The sequence below is a fragment of the Eublepharis macularius genome, chromosome 1 (assembly GCF_028583425.1).
Source record: "Eublepharis macularius isolate TG4126 chromosome 1, MPM_Emac_v1.0, whole genome shotgun sequence".
Classification (NCBI taxonomy): domain Eukaryota; kingdom Metazoa; phylum Chordata; class Lepidosauria; order Squamata; family Eublepharidae; genus Eublepharis; species Eublepharis macularius.
In genome coordinates this window covers 21,585,953-21,604,314 of record NC_072790.1, presented here as the reverse complement: position 1 = coordinate 21,604,314, position 18,362 = coordinate 21,585,953, and the positions used below count along the sequence as shown (strand labels likewise).

Below are 18,362 nucleotides of genomic sequence, written 5' to 3'. Positions count from 1 at the left end.
AAACACTCTCTGACACTCTCACAAATATGCTCATCGATGCGGGCAACGTGGCCCTACCAATTTAGGGTCCAACTGCACGTGGCCAGGTGCTAAATGCGAGGCGCTCCAAGACAACATACTGGGGCGGCGGGGGGGGGGGGGGCGCCCTCTCGAGTCATCCCCGTTCCATTCTGCTCAAGGACGGCCAATTCCACATGGCTTCGATTTGCGTTTCTCTAATGGTCCACTTTCCTCCCTAATTTCTTTCCAGCTTTTCTTATCACAGTCAAACACATCCCCACCCGCCAATTTAACCAATCCGCGGGGCGGAAGGGTAGGAAAGTACTTTCCCCTCTGAAAACTTTTTTAAAAAATCCCTCTTTTGGACAACGAAAAAGTGCGGATCGGTAGAATTCCAGACTTCTTCTCTATATGATCTGCTAGATCTAGCCTCCAGTGTCGATCAGACTATTTTGACCTGGGCTAGAAAACATTTCGAAATACCCTTTGGACATTTTTTAAAAGGTTTCTGTTTCTACCACGCAGCTTTTGGGAGCTTCCAAAAATTCTTCATCGCCCGCCAAGCTGAAGCTGGTATTTCCGGCGAAGTGTTGCCATTTCTAGCTTTCGAAGGGCCGGCTTCTGGCCTCCCAACGATTTATTTTGATAGGATTTTTAAAAATAGCATTTGTTGGTAAAATTTAGCTACCACCACGCATTTGGGATCCCCAAGAAGGGAATGAAATAGGGGGCTATTAAAAACCAACTGCTTTAACCGGGTCGGGACAGAACGGGCTGTGCTGGAGCCCGGCGGTCCCTTTTCATATTCCTTTGCACCCAGACTCAGAAGAGACCTTTCCAGAGGCACTTTGAGTCCTCTGTACAGCGAGTCTCCCTCCGTCCTGTTCTGCCTGCCCTTTGCTTCTCACTGCCTGGAAGACCTGCACCCAAGGGGGGCCAGAAGTGGGTAGGGGAGAGCGCCCTTGAAGGAAACACCGGGGAACCGAGGTAGGAAGCCGCTCTGCTCTCACTGAAACCTGACATCTTCCTCCCACAGCACACAGCAGCCAAAGAGACAAAGAAACGGTCTCTAATCCTGATCTCTAAGACCGCCCCCGCCCCTCTCCAAATCAAACGGAATCCAGGTCATCTCCCTTGAGTACCTTTTTGTTTGGAAGGATTTTTTTAAAGAAAAAAAATTCTTTTCCCCAAAGCTAAGCATTCCCTGTGCATATTGAGAAAGTTGACTCGTAAGGCATGTGATCCACCATGAAATACAAGGAAAGAAGACCCTTCCGGGCTTGAGTTCGACAGGGAACTAAAGCTCACCGGTGGGAAAGAGCAGCTCCGCACCAGCGCCTGGGCCAAGAGGGAAGCGCTTCTGGCCCGGCCGCGTCCCTCTGCCGCCTAGGCCGGGGTCTCTCTCCTGCTACTGTCCCTTCCCTCGCAGGCTTTTGTCTCGAAATAGACAATAGCCAGCCGGCCACCTCGGGCTGCCTCCGGAACTGGAAGGACAGCGAGCTGGGGGGGGGGGGGAGGAGGAATCACCGGCTCCTCCAGGCTCCCGAAAGCCCTTTGTGCAACTAGGGAGAGAATTCTGACCTGACTTCACTGCATTAAGGGGGCTGGGGAAGACTCCGAGGATATTCCCGATTTTCTGCCTTTAAAAATTCTTCAGGTCTCATACAAAAGTGACCGAAGGAGAGAAAACCAAATCCCTAGGCTTCAATATTTGTAGACACCCTGGGCGCGCTTCGAGGGAAATTAAAGGGGACTCTGGGGGCACCTGAAAGTCGACCACCAAGCGTCAGCGTGGAGGGCTTTCTAGACCAGTTAGACCAGTTTCCTTTGGAGAAGCGGGTTGTAGCCTTTCGAAAACTGACATTGGGTTACAGTTTTTGCTAGTCTGAAAAAAGGCCGTGCATTTCTCCACTGCTCCGCATAGCCACGGAAGTTTCCCTGCAGTCCCTGCGACCCACTTCCCTTCCAAGTCGCGGCCATACCTAGCAGGGGTAAGTCCTAGCGATTGCAGAACTACTTGACGCCCGCGTTTTTAAAGCGTGTTTAGGACTGCGGCCTCCAGGGCCTCGGATCCGCTCCAGTCCCTTGCCCAGAGACCATTATGCTGCAAACAGACTGCTTCCTATTCATTTACTCCAGAGTCATCCCACAGAAGCCCAGGCCTTGCGAGTGGTTCCCCAGCCCTTTGCATTTGAACTGGTGCAGCCTAAGTGGGGTGGAGGGACTGCCAACCTCCCCATGGGCATTCCAAAGCAGCTCAGAGCTTCTCTCCGGGGCGAGGCAATGACACGTGTAGGGGAAACCATCCCCGCGAGCGGCTTACCTGCACGTCTTCCATGCCCGGGTGTCCGAGGCCGTGCAGAGAGAGGGTATCCCCCATGCCAGAGTCCAGGCCGTGGTGGGCCGAGTGCAGCAGGACGTCCGGCCGCCTGACCGAGTGGTAGTCCCGGCGGGGGTCCAGTCCGGAGAGCTGAGGCAGAGAGGCCCGAGGCTGGGGCAGCAGGGAGCCGGCTTCGGAGCCCACCTCCTGCCTCTGCCGCTGCCCCCACGGGTGCTGCTGGGGCTGGTGCAGCGGGTTCAAGGAGTAGGGGTCGTTGACATGGGAGTAGGGGTCCTGGCTCTGGTGGTAAGGAAGTGGCTGGTAGGGCGGCGGGAAGTAGGGCGGCTGGAAATCCGAGGACGGGGTGTGAGACAGCGGAGGGGCGCTGGAGTAAGGTCCCTGGGAGACCGAGCCCAGCTGGGACAGTCGGGAGCTGTGGCCGGGGACTCCATCGTGCCGGTCCTGGAGGGCAGAAACAAAGAAGGGGAGAGGGTCTGTTTTCATCCGATACACTCGCAAATCATGAATCTGCGCTAGCCGTTCATGTGCCATTGCGCTTTGCCGCGCCGTGCTTGCTTTCTGGCAACCTTGTCTTCCCTCTCTTCTAGATCCACCGAGAAATTGGTAGGAAAGTATTCCCCCTCCCAACTTTCAAACCCAACCCGCGTTGAAGAAACAGAAGAAGCCCTCTCTGGATTGGGGGTGGGAAACCCCAGAATAAAAGCTCATGACTCCACACGCTAAAGATCCAATTTGTCTACCCCTTCTGCGAGAAAACATTTGGAGCGCAAAGAAACATAAAAGCTCCTGGATCCAACCTTCCTCGAACTGCTTCCTTTCCCTTTTCAGTAGCAAGCTATCAAACCGGGAAAGTTTGCACGAGGAGGGTGTTCGACAAAGTTGGGAAAGCTGGGAAACAAATGAGGTTCTCTCCCACCAGCTCCCATCACAACTGAAAAAAACAAAACCGAAAGAAAATAAGGCTTCCCCCTTGATGGTTGTTCTCCTCCGAATTAATTCGATTATGTCGACATTTTGGGTGTTCATTGAAGGCAAATATTGAAAGATTAACCTTCCAAAGTATTTGGAGATTATAAAGAATTTAGCAAAAACAAAAAAACAAAGCCCTTTAATTGAAAAATAGTTTAAAATGGAGGCCGGTGTTCCTTCCGAATAACGGGCTCCATCCGAAGTGAGGCTGGGATTTTAATCACACACAGAGACACACACAAAATCAATTCCTCAAAGCGTGCTCCAAATCCCCATCAGCAATGTCTTTAAAAAAAAAAAGTTTCCCCTCTCTCTTCCCCCCTCCTCGCCCCCTTAGCTCCAACCCGAGAATCCACAGCGCAAACCCGAGAAGCAGCTGCGAGCCGCCTGCAATTATTGTGCAAAATTGCCAAGCCAAAGGCGAAAAGAGACAGGGAGGCAGTGAAGGCGCGGGAGGAAGAAAGCGAGCATGCCATTGTACAAGACAACGTGGACCCAACTCACCATGGCGGCATAGGTGTGGACTAACATCTGGAAAATTTAAAAAAAAAGTCTCGAACGCCTAAAAATAAAAGAATAGCGCTACAACGTTTCAGCGTATCCTGCGAAGAAACCCAGGAGAACAGCTGGGGGGATTTCCGAGTCTCTCCATCAAAACAATTTTTAAAAAATAAGCCAGTGCCCCCCCCCCCCAAGCGGGACTGAAAAACTATATCTGTATTTGAAAAAGACTCTCTCCCTATGCCCCCCCCCCAGCGACCACAGGCAATCCTCTTCAACCCAAGGCGAGGTTCAGACTGCTCCGGTGCCCCCTTCCTTCGCTTCCTTCCTTACACCCGCCTCATAATAATTGATATTCATGACTATTAATATTACACGACGAGTTTAAAGGGAGAATGCGGGGCCAAATGGAGCGTGAAGGCTTTGCCGGGCGGCTCGAGAGCTCCCCTCGTATTGTAAATGACGTTCATTCAGTGGAGAATTACTAGATGTAATCAGACGAGGGGGCTGGGAGAGGCAGAGCTGGGGGAGAGGGAGAGGGAAGGGACCAAAAAAAAAGTTGGGGGGGGGGGAGAGGCAAGAACTTCAATTAACTCGAGCCGAGGCAGGCGTGTAAACGAGGCACTGCTGATTTGGAGCAAGGAAAGGGAAAGGGGAGACGCTGGAGGCAAAGGGGGGGGCGAAATCATATTTCCTTCCTTTTTTGAACATTTAATTATACATTCCAAATACGAAAGAAAATCGATTGCCCTCGGTGCTTGTGTTCTAATTTTTAAAGCAAATAATCAAAAGGGGGGATTCTCTAATCTTAGCAGTTAAGACGAAGAGAACGCGATTTGTTTGTTTACAGTAGCAATTAAACACGTTTTTTTTAAAAAACCCTCCCAGACTGCCCTAATTTTGCGAAGCAATTGTGTGTGGTGGGGTGGGGTGGGGTGGGAGGCGAAGCAGTTGGACTCAGCTGAGCCTGCCCTGACGTGCGGATAGTTTCTCCCCCTTCGCTCCTTGAGCCCATTTCCACCAAGGTGCTTTTCCCCTACAGTTTATGTAGGGGAAAAGGATTCCCAGCGCCTTGTTCCTAAGCGAGGTTTCCAGAACCCGTTTGGCCGGCGGGACTGGCCTGGCAGTTAAAGTTCAACCAAACGTCCCTTCTTCGCTCCCCCTTGGCCTAGGCAGGTCTGGCCTGCTGCCCTCCCGCCTGATTCTGACGGGAATGTTCACCCGAGTCAAGCGTAAAGCGCGTTCCGACGTCCGACAGAATCGGAACAGGAACGCCTTCCATCAAACGGCTGCAAAGAACGGGGCGGGCTTGGTAGCATTGCAAGGGGGGGATTTCCGAAGCAGCCTTTGCCAAGAGAGCCCCTCCCATGCCCCCCCCCACAAATTCCCGCAGTTTCTGCATTTTGCAAAGATCTTTTCCCAAGCGCCAAGCAGAGCCCAGCAGCAGCAGTAAGGCCGAGAAACCCTGGCCCAAAAGCGGAGGGGCTGTTCCCAGCATCCAGGCAAAAGGAACAGACGCGCCCAAAGCAACCCCCTTCGCTGGGCTTTGGGAAGGTTTCGAGGCAGGTCCGAGCTGGGCGTTTCTCCCCCTCGTTCTGCCCCCGTGCCATTTGTTTTATGCTTTGCCTTGAAAGGTTTCGTTCCAACACGTTCGAGAAGGGGAAAAGCAGGGAGCGGGAGGTAGAGGGGGAACTGAAGTCTGTGCGCTGGGCTGGAGAAATGGGGCAGACCCAGAAGGGCGCAGGGCCCAAAGGCACTCACCCACCAGGCCGGACTGGGATGTATTTTCATTTGTGTTTATTTGGGGGCTAGGCTGCGGGTGATAATTTCCCCGAGAGTATACGGACGTTGCTGGTCTTTGAAAGATGGTGACCCGCCGGGATCCCGGAGCTCGTCCGCCCTGACCGAGTTCTCTTGCAGGGCAGCGTTGGGGGAGCTCAGATTCTCAGCACTGCGCGCAGCCCCCCTCGGGCCAGCCAGGGGCGATCTTACCCCTGCAGACCGACGCCTTTAAAGATTAACCCGTCCCCGGGATCTCTTGACTTTTTTTTTTTTTTGATCGTTCAGCGAGGAACTATAAACTCTGCCGAGCGTAGAAAACGGGCCTCTTTCAACTCCTCTCTCTGCCCCCAACCGCACTCCAATAAATACCCGACCCAGGCTATTAAAAAGCACTCTCTGGAGAGGAAAAATACGCTGCCCATTCCCACGCTGGGAAACCACAGAGGCTGTCCCAACTCGCCTCCTCCGCCGGAAGGAAAGCGGGTTTTTTTCCTTCCACGGACCAAAAACAAAACAAAACAAAACCCGGAACCGAGAATTATCTACTTTAACAGCGCCTCGGAACCCACTTCGGCGCCCCGCTAAGGAGGCGTCTTTGCGAAAGGCGAAAAGCGAAACACCCGGGCTCGCTTTCGGAACGCAACCTCTCCGCCTTCCTTGCAGCCCGGGAGAAAACGGACCGTTGGTTTGGAGGGCGCTGCAGCTCGCGTGGGATTTTCAGGTTCAAGAAAAGGGTGCAAAAATGATAGAGAAAGAGATTTTGCACTCCAGAGTCAACGCGTTGGGGCTCTCCCGAACGTGTGGATGCGTCGCTGCGTGTAACCGGTTTGTGTCCCGCTCCTTGCCTTTTCCCTCGTCTGCCTCGTCCTCCCCTAAAGAAAGGGCGGACTTAGGCTGGTCTTCGACTGAAAACCGGCGGAGGGGTTTGTGTGTTTAAAAATAGACCGAGCAAATTAACCCCGTTCCTTTTCTCTACGCGATTCCCTCTTTCGAATTAGAGAATTGCCCACTCCAAGCCGGCATCAGCCCGCGCCGAATCGAATGGCATCGCCTTCCGAATCGAACCAGCTCCTGCGGTTCTGTCTCTCCCCCCCCCCTCCCCATCTCTCGGTCCTTTGCCACGGAAATCTCCTCCGTCTTCTTTCCCTTAAAATCAAGTCCTCTTGGGCTGCCTGTCCGCAGGCGAGCGCCACACCGCGCGCCTCTCGGTTTGCATGTCTCCCGGAGAATCCTCCCAGAAAATCCGCACCTCTCCTGGGGAGGCTGGCTCGGTTCCTCTGTCGCCCCGAAGCCCCTCTTTTCCTCCCTCTAAAAGACTCGCTTCGGGTCTCGGGACTTACCTCGTAGATGTCTTCGTACTTGACATTTTCCACCAGTTTCCAGAGCATGATGGCGGTTTGTTCTCTAGGAGGTGAATGCATTCATGTGAAGAGCAGATGCCTGGATTCTCTCTCCTTCCCGCTCTGTAATGATCCATCTATAATTGGAAATGGGGGACAGACACCGAGTCCGGCGTTCCTCTCCCATCGCAACTTATATCTGTTGTCTGAAACAATAGGCTGGGGAAAGGCAACCTCTGGCCGGCAGGAAAATCATTTCCCATCGAACACACTTTATCTAGAACACATACCCAGATTGAACACGCACATATATTATGCATATAATTACTCACACACCTAGACACACGCGCGCACACGCACACACGCGCGGACAGATCCGCACCCCAGCCCAAACAGAGAGCAATGATAAATGATACTCCCGCACCGTTTAGAGATGCATCTCGATCGCGATACAGTCGCCCACACGTATCCACATGTGCATTGGGAACCCTGCGTCTACTAAACAGAGGACACGGGGATTTCCGAATTTTTGGAGCGTACTGAGCGCGGATGGCCGAAGATGCCCACATATAGGCAGGGCACGCGCGCTATAGGTAGATTTAAAGTGATAGATAGACACGCATGAATATGTGTGCATACACTGATGCGCACCCTCCCACGTCCTATAGAAGCACATGGGGACTGTTATGCACACACGTCTTTCTCTTTCAGGAACCATTTTAGGCAGAGCGAGTCGGCAAGCTAGCTGGAAAACTACCAGACTTTTCAGACCGGTAAGGTATAGGGCAGAATTACTGGCGCTGCGTGGACCCCCCCAGACAAAGGCGGGAGGTGCTGAACTTCCCAGCAGGGGATCAGCTCTGAGGCCGGCCCTCATCTTGCATTTGGCTGGCTTGGAGACCATTCTTTTCCCCCGAAAAGTCACCCAGGTTTTGTTTCCGAATGGATGTGTGTTATAAACGTTTTAAAAGATCGCCCTGCTAGATAACGCTAGAGCGCATTCGTGCCTATTCTGCCCTGAGAGTTTCCAAGCAAGTTTGATCCTCGGAGATCATCTGGGGAAGCGAAGCTCTCGGGTTTGCACCAGAGGAGCGAGCTGCTAGTGGCTTGCCTCGTTTCGGGGTTTGCTGAGGAGGTCACCTCGGCGCTGGCCTGGCTGCCGTCCGGGGAGACTCGAGAGACTGCATATATCTCCTGTCCCCTATATACTTATTTACAATACCGGCCAAGATCTTGCAGGTTTCGATCGGAAGCAAGGGAGCGGGGGCGGGTGGGAAAGGAACGCTCTAGGGGGCCACCGAATCAGAGCGCCGCGTGCGGGTGCCCTTTCTGCGGGCGGGCGCGTGGGTCATGGGCGAGGGGAGAGAAGGCTGGCGGGGAGGACTCACGAGGGTGGGGGAGACGAGATGCAACCAGCAGCCAGGGCGCTCTGATCAGAGGAGCCCCGGCCAGTTTGCCTCGAAAGTTGCTGAAGCCGGTTGGAGGGATTGGCAGGAAGAGTCTCTTATATGAGCTGCTTGCGGGGAGGGGGGGAGGGGGGAGGAGGAGGAGGAGGAGGAGGAGGAGGAGGAAGGGGGGGCTCCATCTTCCTAGGATTGGGGAAGGAGCCAGGCCGAGCAAGGCGGGTGTGAAGAGAGGATCAGCATTGCAAAGGGAAGTCTAAGCAGAAAACGAATGCGCACCTGCGCATCTCATTGGCCTTCGCACCTACGTATTCTCTCGCTCTCTCTCTCTCTCTCTCTCTCTCTCTCTCTCCAAATTTGACTGCAATGAGCAGCAAATTCGAATTCAGGCCCTTTTATACCCTACAGCCTAAACAGACCGTTGGCTTCTGGGGTTGGGGTGGGTGACTCGGTGCCCCTCGCCTGTGGGGGAGAGTTTGCGCCCTTCTAGGCTCCGCAGCAGCCCGGCTGATCTTCTCGGAGGCGATGTGCTGATGCGTTTAGCAATGCGGTGACAAGAATGGCCCGCGTGTCTTTTTCAATGGGGAACGAATTTGTCACGTGTATCGAGGGATTCGTCCTCTTGGACTGTATAGATCTCTGTTAGGAAAACACACACAGGACTTCGGGCCAACGACCTTTACTGTTGGGGGGGGGGAGCAGAATCTCACGTCGTACATAAATAAGGTCTCTCTGGGAAGCGCAGCCATTAGAAAAGCCAAAGGCCAGCGTTGACGACTCGAACAGCATTTACAGTGCAATCCTAAACAAAGTTACCCTGCTTAGAATTGCACTGTAAGCACCAGCCGAATTTGACAGAGACAAGAATTTGACAAGTTGGACAAGAAGAGTCCAGCCCTTAAAAAAAATCCCGTTGCAAAAGCTGTTTGAAGAAACGGAACCATCCTAATACTACTAAGACATTATTAGCAATTGCTTTTCTCTTACAAAGGTTCTCAGGAACCTCCTTTTATATTCGATAACAAGCTCACAATTCTGTTTTAGATTTCTGGTTGGGTCCAGATCTCTACAATCCACTTTGTTTTATCGGATTTCCTATACTGTTGATTGTATTGACTTATTTATTTTATATGCCTTATTTATAGTCTGTCTTTCTCGCTGATTCTCAAGGAGGATAACAAGCGCCCTGAGTCCCAGGAAGAAAAGAGGATTATGAATGAATGAATGAATGAATAGCCAGCGAGTCGATTAGAAATCCAAGTATTTTGGCATAATCAACTAGTGGACAAATCGAAACATTCTGTACGTGGGTTTCTCTCTCTCTCAAAAAAAAACCTGTTAGGAATTTCTTTCAAAGCAATCTATATTTGCTCTCTCGGGATAACAAAAATGGAACCTGTAAGGTTATTTCCGCTAGTACTGAGTTTTAGGAATGGGGTGTGAGAGTGCTTTATGGGTTGAGGACGCAAATAGGGAGTTTAAAGTGATTTGTCTACGCGGGTTTAATGTGTCAGGAAAGCCCAGCACTTTAGAAGAGTTACAGGCGAAGGGAATGACTTTCCTACCTGCTACACAGATCTTAAAAACTCAGATTCTCTGCAAAGCGAAATCGCCGCAAACTGCTGTTTAGCAAAGTACCAGCGCCCTCTGTCGGGCCTTTTCGTAATGACCGCGACCAGCCAACTTCGCGGCAAGCTTTTTCGGTAGTTCTTTTTCATTTTCATTTTCATTTTAATTTATGTTTCTCACCGGAACTTCACACCGTAAGTCAATACCATCAAAATCTGGGACATTCGATAAACAACACTAATAAGATAAGGATTGCAGAAATTTGAAAACAAGCGGAGATCTAATACAGAGCCAAAAACAATGCTGAGAAATAAGCAAATTGACACAACATATTCCACTAACACGGAACAAACTATCCAGCGGGCGCATACTTACGGCAACAGAAAGTACACATTATATGTTACATTTTTAAAAAGTGCAGAAGAAAGTGAAACAGAAGTAAGCCTCCTGCATAAAATGAGACTTACTTCTAAGGAAACTTGCTTAGGATTGCTTTCAAAAGATTACATCAGTTCTGTACCTTTTGGCCTGTGTTACTGGGGAGGGAAGGGACATCTTTAGGAGCGACCACTTCCAGTAGATCCTCTGGATCAGGTAAAAGAAATTCCAGCCATGCATCGAAATAAACGGCAACAATTTGCAAGGATTTGGGCAAAGAGAGTTTGCTCGTTGCGAACAGCCACACACCTGCTAAGCCACTGAGACGGTTCAGCGACATGCAGCCCGAAACATCGCCCCCCCCCCCCCCCCGTGCTGTTTGGGAGCATTTATTTCCAACACAATATTTTGCTCCTCAGTGGACTTGAATTATATACTGAATTCGTCCCCCCCCCCCACCGCTCCCCCCACTTCCCCAGTGTCTGTTTTCCTGGCAGCCGAGCACCTATCCGAAACGGGACAATGTTGTTCATATCCAAAGCTGCGGGCTGCAGCTTCTTCCTCTTTTAAAAATTTATCTCTGCGCCCTCTGCTGGTCGTCAGGTGGTGCCACTGAATGACCGCAACGCGCAACTCCGTCATTTTCTTATTCTTAACGATGCCATCCCGGGCCCCTCTTCCATTCTTGGGAAACCGACACCTTTCAAAATCTGCATTTTTTTAATCTCACGTTTTCACAGAGTGTGTGAAAATGGCGGAAACATTTCTTACAGCATTTAAGGCACCTGGTCAGAGAATTCGATTCATTTTGTCAAACCGGAGGAAAGACATCTAAAAATTGGAATATGAAGCAACATCAGTGTGTTGAAATGCGGGGGGGGGGGAATAGATGGTGTGACAGATGTTCAGTGTAACCCTCATTTTAAAAAAAAGAATACCAATTATTAATGACAAAAAGCATTAAGGGACTAATTATTCACAGATGTTGCTCATGATGAGAGTAAATCTCATCAAATGACTGAGCTTTACTTTTCAGTTAACAGTGTTATGAAATCATGAAATTGAGAATTTGGTCCATCCCTCAAGTGCAATGGGTGGGGGGCTATGAACCTCCTTGCCGATTGAAATTATGCCATTGGACATACATTTACTGGAGCAGTAAGTCCCAAGGAGTTCAGTGATACTTATTCCCAGGTAAATGGGCATAAGTGGGCAGGGGGCAGGGGTCACTGGGGGTGGAAGAGGGGAGGTAGTTGTGAATTTCCTGCATGGTGCAGAGGGTTGGACTAGGTAACCCTGCAGGTCCCTTCTAACCCTATGGTTCTATGATTCTAAAAATATATAATAACATTCTATTTATATACCACCCTTCAGAATGACTTAACACCCACTCAGAGCAGTTTACAAATTATGTTACTATTATCCCCACAGCAAAACATCCTGTGAGGTGGGTGGGGCTGAGAGAGCTAGAAGCTGTGCCTGACCCAAGGTCACCCAGCTGGCTTCAAGAGGAGGAGTGGGGAACCAAACCCGGTTCTCCAGATTAGAGTCCCGCACACTTAACCACTACACCAAACTGTCTCCAGTCACACTGAACTCAGTGGCTTGTTCATATGTAAATAAGCTCAGGATTAAGCTCTATGACCTTTCTATGGTATGGTGTGTGAAATATATGCAGAAGCTGTAGATTTCACTATTTCCAAGCACTTCTTGTTTTGGATGTCTTCCCACCATGTTTTCCCCACTGTTTTAATTCAAGTAAAACGATATCCTCAGTTCTCTGTCTGTTTTTTTCTCCTGTTTATATCCTGACTAGTTTTTTAAAGGTTAGATCCTTTACAATATATAGAGACAGCAACCAAAAATTAAACTGAACTTAAAAATGCAGTACTTATAACATTCTTTAAAAAGATCAGTGAATTGAAGCCTCAATAAAAATGCCATGGAGGGGAGGGGTCACACCCAGCTTGGACTGTGCATTCCACCACTTTCATGACTTCTTGTAACTTATTTACATGACCCTCACTCCCTGTGCACTCTCCCCTCTCCCCTTCCTACCTATATATCTCTGGCCAGTTTCTTCATATCCTCCATGCATCTGAAGAAGAGAGCTGTGGTTCTTGAAAACTGATGATGTATCTGACAAAGAGAGCTGTGGTTCTCAAAAGCTTATGTTACAATAAAGTTGGTTAGTCTTAAAGGTGCTCCTGGACTCTATTATTTTGCTACTACAGACTAACACGGCTGACTCCTCTGGATCTTCTGAAGAGAGGGGAGATCCCTGACCATTGCCTTTCACTTTCACTCTGAAGGACGAATAGCTCGTCCCACATCTGCTCAGTTCTCCATCACCCAGAAAGACCCACATACCTCACGGCTCACCCAGCTTTTTAAAAGTCACTGCAGCCTGTTTACAAGCAAGCCTCGGTTGCTGTTCTTGAGACACGTTCCCGTAAGTGGGTTGTTTACTGCCTTCAGGGTTATCTCTAACTAGGCATTAGTAGCCTGGGGAATTGGCAGTGCAGGCCTGAACCCTGGGGCAGAGTGAAACAGGGCAAACAGAGGGAATAAATCAGGTGCTGTACAGATTCACTATCTCCTTACCATATAACGGTATTTTGCATGTAAACCTGCTACAAAACACCAAGTAGCAATTTTTGGGGGAACAAGTTAGACAGCATTGGATCCAGCCAGCATTTAGTCTATGTCATTTGATTCCCTTCCTTATTTTAGTTCTGATTTAAGGTTGCCAGTCCAAGCCTGGTAACCAGGAGGAGGGACAGGAGCGGGGATATGTTAGGGAAGACAGTGTCGTGGCCATGACGATGCCACTTCCCGGTTTTCCCTGGAAGTGACATCATGACACCTGCAATGCTGCTGGGTTTTTGTTTTCCCATCAATGCACCAGGAGCTTGGGGAAGGGAATGCCCAACCCAGAGGGGGGGGGCTTGGCAGCCCTACTCTGGTACCACAAGCCTTTTATCCCTGTCCAGTGTAGACTTTTGGCTCCCATCTCCCTGATGAAAAAGCTGGTTGGATTCAACCCACAGTGTTTATATGCAACTGACTGACTCTGTTCATTCCTTGTTTAACAATTTGCAGTTAAACATGATAAGGTGGCAGTGATGGGTGCATGTATGGGAGGGAGGTTAATATATGCTGTGCATGCATGAAAAGGTGAATTGGCTCAAATTGCTGGTGAGCAGCCCAAACTGCTTGTTGAACAATTGGCTCCCTTGTTCACAATGAAGGAGCAGGACATGTGCTGAACCTGTGGGTGCTTAAGCATCCTTTCTGAGCACAGGCCATGGCTTTGTGAATGAGAATCTGCATGTTGAAAAGAATGTAGCTGTCAATCCACTGCAGATGATGTCCTCTTTCCCTCTGTCTTTGGAAGAGAAAGCGGTGCCTAAAGCATTCCATCTCAAGATATCACTTCCAATCCAGGGAAGGGGGTGTGGCTCAGTGGCAGAGCATCTGCATGGCATGCTGAAGGTCTCAGGTTCAATCCCTGGCATCTCCAGTTGAAAGGACCAGGCAACAGATGATGTGAAAGATCACATTGACTTTAACAGACTAATATAAAGGCAGCTTCATGCTTTCATGTGTTCATTTTCATACTGAGTACATTGTAGTGGCTGGTTCGCTTTGTCAAGAAAAAGGTTATGAATCATCTGAGATAATAGAAAGTACCACTGTGCATTTGATTTACATATAATTTTGGATATTTATATATGCCTTTTGAAATTGGCTATTGCTTGAAGCCCCTCATCAATGACAGCACACAACACCACTGATAGCAAAATGCCAAGCAAAAATTTTACAAAAGAGAGAACTGCAAACCAGGGTATGAATTTCAATTAAAAAGGCCTTTAAAAAAAATGCTGCCGTCAGGATGGCCTGCAATGGGATCAGACATACTTCATATTAGGTCTGCACCTACTCCAAAGAATAAATGGACATAAATCTGTCATTAAAAATCACATCACTTAAAAACCAGTGGAAGAACATTTTAATCTTGCAGGACATTTCATTGCTGACCTAACTGTGACAGTTCTCAAGCAGAGGCATTTCAAGGAGAGATTACAATGCAAGATTGCTGAAACTGAGTTCATTCACAAATTCAGAATAAAGGACCCCTCCCCCAAGTCTGAATAGGAACATAGATTTTTACTCTCACTACGGATGCTAACGTTCTGTATTTCCTCCCCTGTTCTAATCAAACTACACATCTCGCATTGTACTTCCACATCCTATCTTACTTCTTTGCAGCACCCCTCCCACCTTCTGACTGGGAATAAGGTCTCAGGGATCTCCATTCCTCTTGTGGATGACAAAAGGAATGTTGACTTTCTGGAAATCTGGTTTTAAGGTGTGACTGGATTTGAATCTTGCTTTTCACAGGAGGTGTTTCAAAGATTAGGAGTGGTAATGGAGAAGGCCTGCATGTGAGACCTCACCACATGGCCTTCCATCACTGAGAATTCCTGCTTCAAGGTTTCCTTGGCTGACCTTCAGGCATTTCAGATGTGGGGTTTAGGGTTTTAAAGGTCAGCAACAGAACATTGCAGAAACATTCGGAGAAGCCTCTTCACAGTTTGGAAGAAATATAAAGATTACCTACAGGAAGGAACTCCCTCCTGGGTGGTTCCATATGAAGTAATTGATCCAAGAACGGTCGATAATAAGCAACAGTGTTTAACGTATAAGGAGATAACTCAAACAGAACTTTCTAAAGCTAGAATAAAGACACAACAAGAGTTGTCCCCAAACTATGATTGGTTTCAATATAGACAAATCAGAGATCTTTATTATTTGGACTGTGCAAAGGGAGGAATAAGAATGGAGAATTCAGAATTAGAGAAAGTAATTTTACAAGGAGATAAAAAAGAAATTTCAAAGGTCTACAAAGTGTTGCTAAAATGGTATACTGAGGATGAGGTAGTTAAAGTGCAAATGGTGAAGTGGGCTATAAACTTTAACAAAGAAATAACAATGGAGGCGTGGGAATACTTGTGGAAAAATACGTTGAAGATTACGACATGCACTAATATTAAAGAGAATGTTTATAAAATGATGTATCGTTGGTATCTGACACCAAAGAAGATAGCGCTAGGGAATTTGAACATGTCTAACAAATGTTGGAAATGTAGAAAACATGAGGGTTCTTTGTACCATATGTGGTGGACTTGTGAGGTAGCTAGGCAGTACTGGGGGGAAATAATAAAAGTAATGAGTGAGATTTTACAATTTCAAGTGAATAAGAACCCAGAACTCCTGCTACTGAACTTGGGAATGCAAGATATGCCAGCACAATACAGGACATTGTTATTCTATATGACAGCAGCAGCTAGACTTTTGTACGCGCAGAAGTGGAAAGTACAAGAGGTGCCAACCATTGAGGATTGGATCTACAAATTGCTGTACATCGCGGAGATGGATAAAATGACAAGAAAATTGAGAGACCTTGACCCAGGGCAGTTTAACAAGGACTGGGATAAGCTGAAACAATATTTGGTGAAAAAATGGGAGGTGGGTGGAGAACTGTGGCAGTTTGAAAATTACTGAAACATAACGGAAGAAGAGGGAAGTGACTATACCGAGGGGGGGAGAGTTGACTGAATAATTCTAAGCAAATACCATATTGGATTATTATATAGAGTATTAGTAGTGCTATTATTATAAGAAATGTAAGGATAAAAGCTAAACTAAATATCTTTCTGACGTAAATAATAGTTGCAAAAGGGTGAATGGATACATATCAGTAGGTGAAATGTGGAAATAATAGATTGACTTATGTTAAACGAATATATGAATGGATTACTCTAGTTAAATAGCTCTATAACGGAGAAATTAGATAATTATATTGGATATGATATGTAAAAGGAAGTAAGGAGCAACATATATAGAATATAAGTCAAATTGATTGATTTATTATGAATACATGTAAAGTTTATAGAAGTACTAGAAAATATGTATAAGGTGGGGCAAATTGTTTGTCCCATATTGAAGAGAGTAGAAAGAGTAAAATAGAGTATAGGTGATCAGAATGAATATTATTGAAAGGAATCAGAAATAGCACAAATATGATAGATAAGCTTAGAAGAATCTGAAAGTATATTATAATAAATATAGTAAAATTCATATGAGTAAAGGGAAAATAGATGAGGGGTTGGAAAACTGTTGGAAGTCAACAAAAGGGGGGGAATGGGAGGGGGTTAGAATTGGAAATTTAAAGGAATGTGAGTGTAAATGATATGATATGATATATTTCTAATCCAATAAAAATTTTTACAAAAAAAAAAAAAAGCATTAGGCCCAGAAACACAATGGGAGTCTACGTAATTGATAAGGTGGTGGAGAGTGCCCTCAAGTCAGAGTTGACTTATGGCCACTCCTGGTGGGGTTTTCATGGCAAGAGACTAACAGAGGTGGATGGCCATTGCCTACTTCTGCAACCCTGGTCGTCATTGGAGGTCTCCCATCCAACCTTGCTTAGCTTCTGAGACCTGACAAGATCAGGCTCACCTGGGCTATCCAAGTAAGGGTATGCAACTGATAGGAGGTTTTACATGTATATCAGGGAGGTTTGCAAATGCACCCCTATTTCCTCCATTCTCCTTTTACTTCTGCGGATTGAATCTTATGTAGTGTCCCATAGAGCACAATTGTATACAGGAGTGCAAATTAACCACTAGGGGGCACTGGAGATCTCACAAACAGTCTCAAGTGCAGCTGGGAACTTGGCAGGGGAAAGTTAAGGAGAGGTCTCCACATTTGTGACTGACGCACTGGGAGATGCTGCTGTGAAGAAAGAAGACAGACAACGCAATAGATTTCAGTTTCAGAGAGCTTATTTTGGATAATTTGAACTGTGGAACAGCCTATCCTTCCTTTCTTCCTGAGTAGTTACAGCTATATGGTAGGAAATAGAAACTCCAGACTAATGCAGTTTGAAGAGTAGGTGGTAGGCACAAGTCAACAATATCTTACAGATCACTGATATATATCACTCCGGTTGTAAAAAAATGTTACTTTTAACAAAGGAGGCTGAGAATCATTAATCATGTCAAAATGTAACTTTCCTCAATATTGTCGTGATGTAGGGGCTAGAGTGATGGTTAGGATCAGGGAAGCCTGGGTTCGATTCCCTGCTCTGCCGTGGAAGTTTGCTCAGTGGCCTTAGGCCCGTCACACCCTCTCAGCCTAACCTGCCTCACGGGGTTGTGAAGATAAAATGGAGAAAAAGGAGAACGATGTGAGCTGCTTTGGGTCCCCATTGGGGGGAGAAGTGGAGTACAAAAATATAAATAAATAAATTATACACCACCCAAATCTTCTTGGAGGAAAGATAAGATGAAAATGTGGCAGATGGATCACTATGTTCTCTATCATAAGCCTACGTTTCATGATCCTTTGTTATGTAGGAGATTATCTCCAAACTTTCCTCAGTCGGTCCAAAGCTTCTACTTCTCACTGCAGATGCTAGACCCAACAGCCCAAAACCAGCCCTTCCAGCAATTGCATTTACTTCTCTCCTATTTATTTCAAATTATCACAAAGGCTAGTCTTTTTTTAAAAAAGGGTGTGTGTACAGAAATACTTTCAATGGGGAGCTGCACTTCAGATGTGTTGGATTTCTCTAGTGTGTGTTACAGTTCCTGCTTTGGGCCCCAGATTTCCAGATGAAAGGCAGACTTATAAATATTTTAAATAAAATAAATAGAGAGACAGAATAAACACATCCTAGAAGGATGATGCTCATTTAAGTTCTTTTTCTTTAGTCTGTATGCACCGTGTATAAACTCTGTACATGCTCCGCCACATATAACAATAATTAATAACATTCTATTTATATACCACTCTTCTGGACAACTTAACACCCATCAGTGCAGTTTACAAAGTGTGTTATTAGTATCCTCACAACAATCACCCTGTGAAGTGGCTGGGGCTGAGAGAGCTCTGAGAGAGCTGTGACTGACCCAAGGTCACCCAGCTGGCTTCAAGTGGAGGAGTAGGGAAGCAAACCCAGCTCTCCAGATTAGAGTCCTGCCACTCTTAACCATTACACCAAACTGG

At 47.4% G+C, this 18,362-nt stretch overlaps 1 protein-coding gene across 3 annotated transcripts in view; it reads right to left on the bottom strand.

Annotated features, from left to right (window-relative positions):
* TFAP2B (transcription factor AP-2 beta) overlaps positions 1-7,145 on the bottom strand; it is an 86,508-nt gene extending 79,363 nt beyond the window's left edge. For 2 of the 3 annotated variants that reach the window (XM_054995159.1, XM_054995151.1), the window contains exons 1-2: positions 6,934-7,145; positions 2,324-2,782 (exon numbers count right to left, since the gene is read on the bottom strand). In XM_054995159.1, the coding sequence (XP_054851134.1) occupies positions 2,324-2,782; positions 6,934-7,014 (540 nt within the window). In that variant the 5' untranslated portion in view covers positions 7,015-7,145. Of the gene's footprint in view, positions 1-2,323; positions 2,783-3,814; positions 3,893-6,933 lie in introns of those variants that run through there. The other variant, XM_054995167.1, reaches the window with a different exon arrangement.
* Between the last annotated feature and the right edge of the window lie 11,217 nt (positions 7,146-18,362).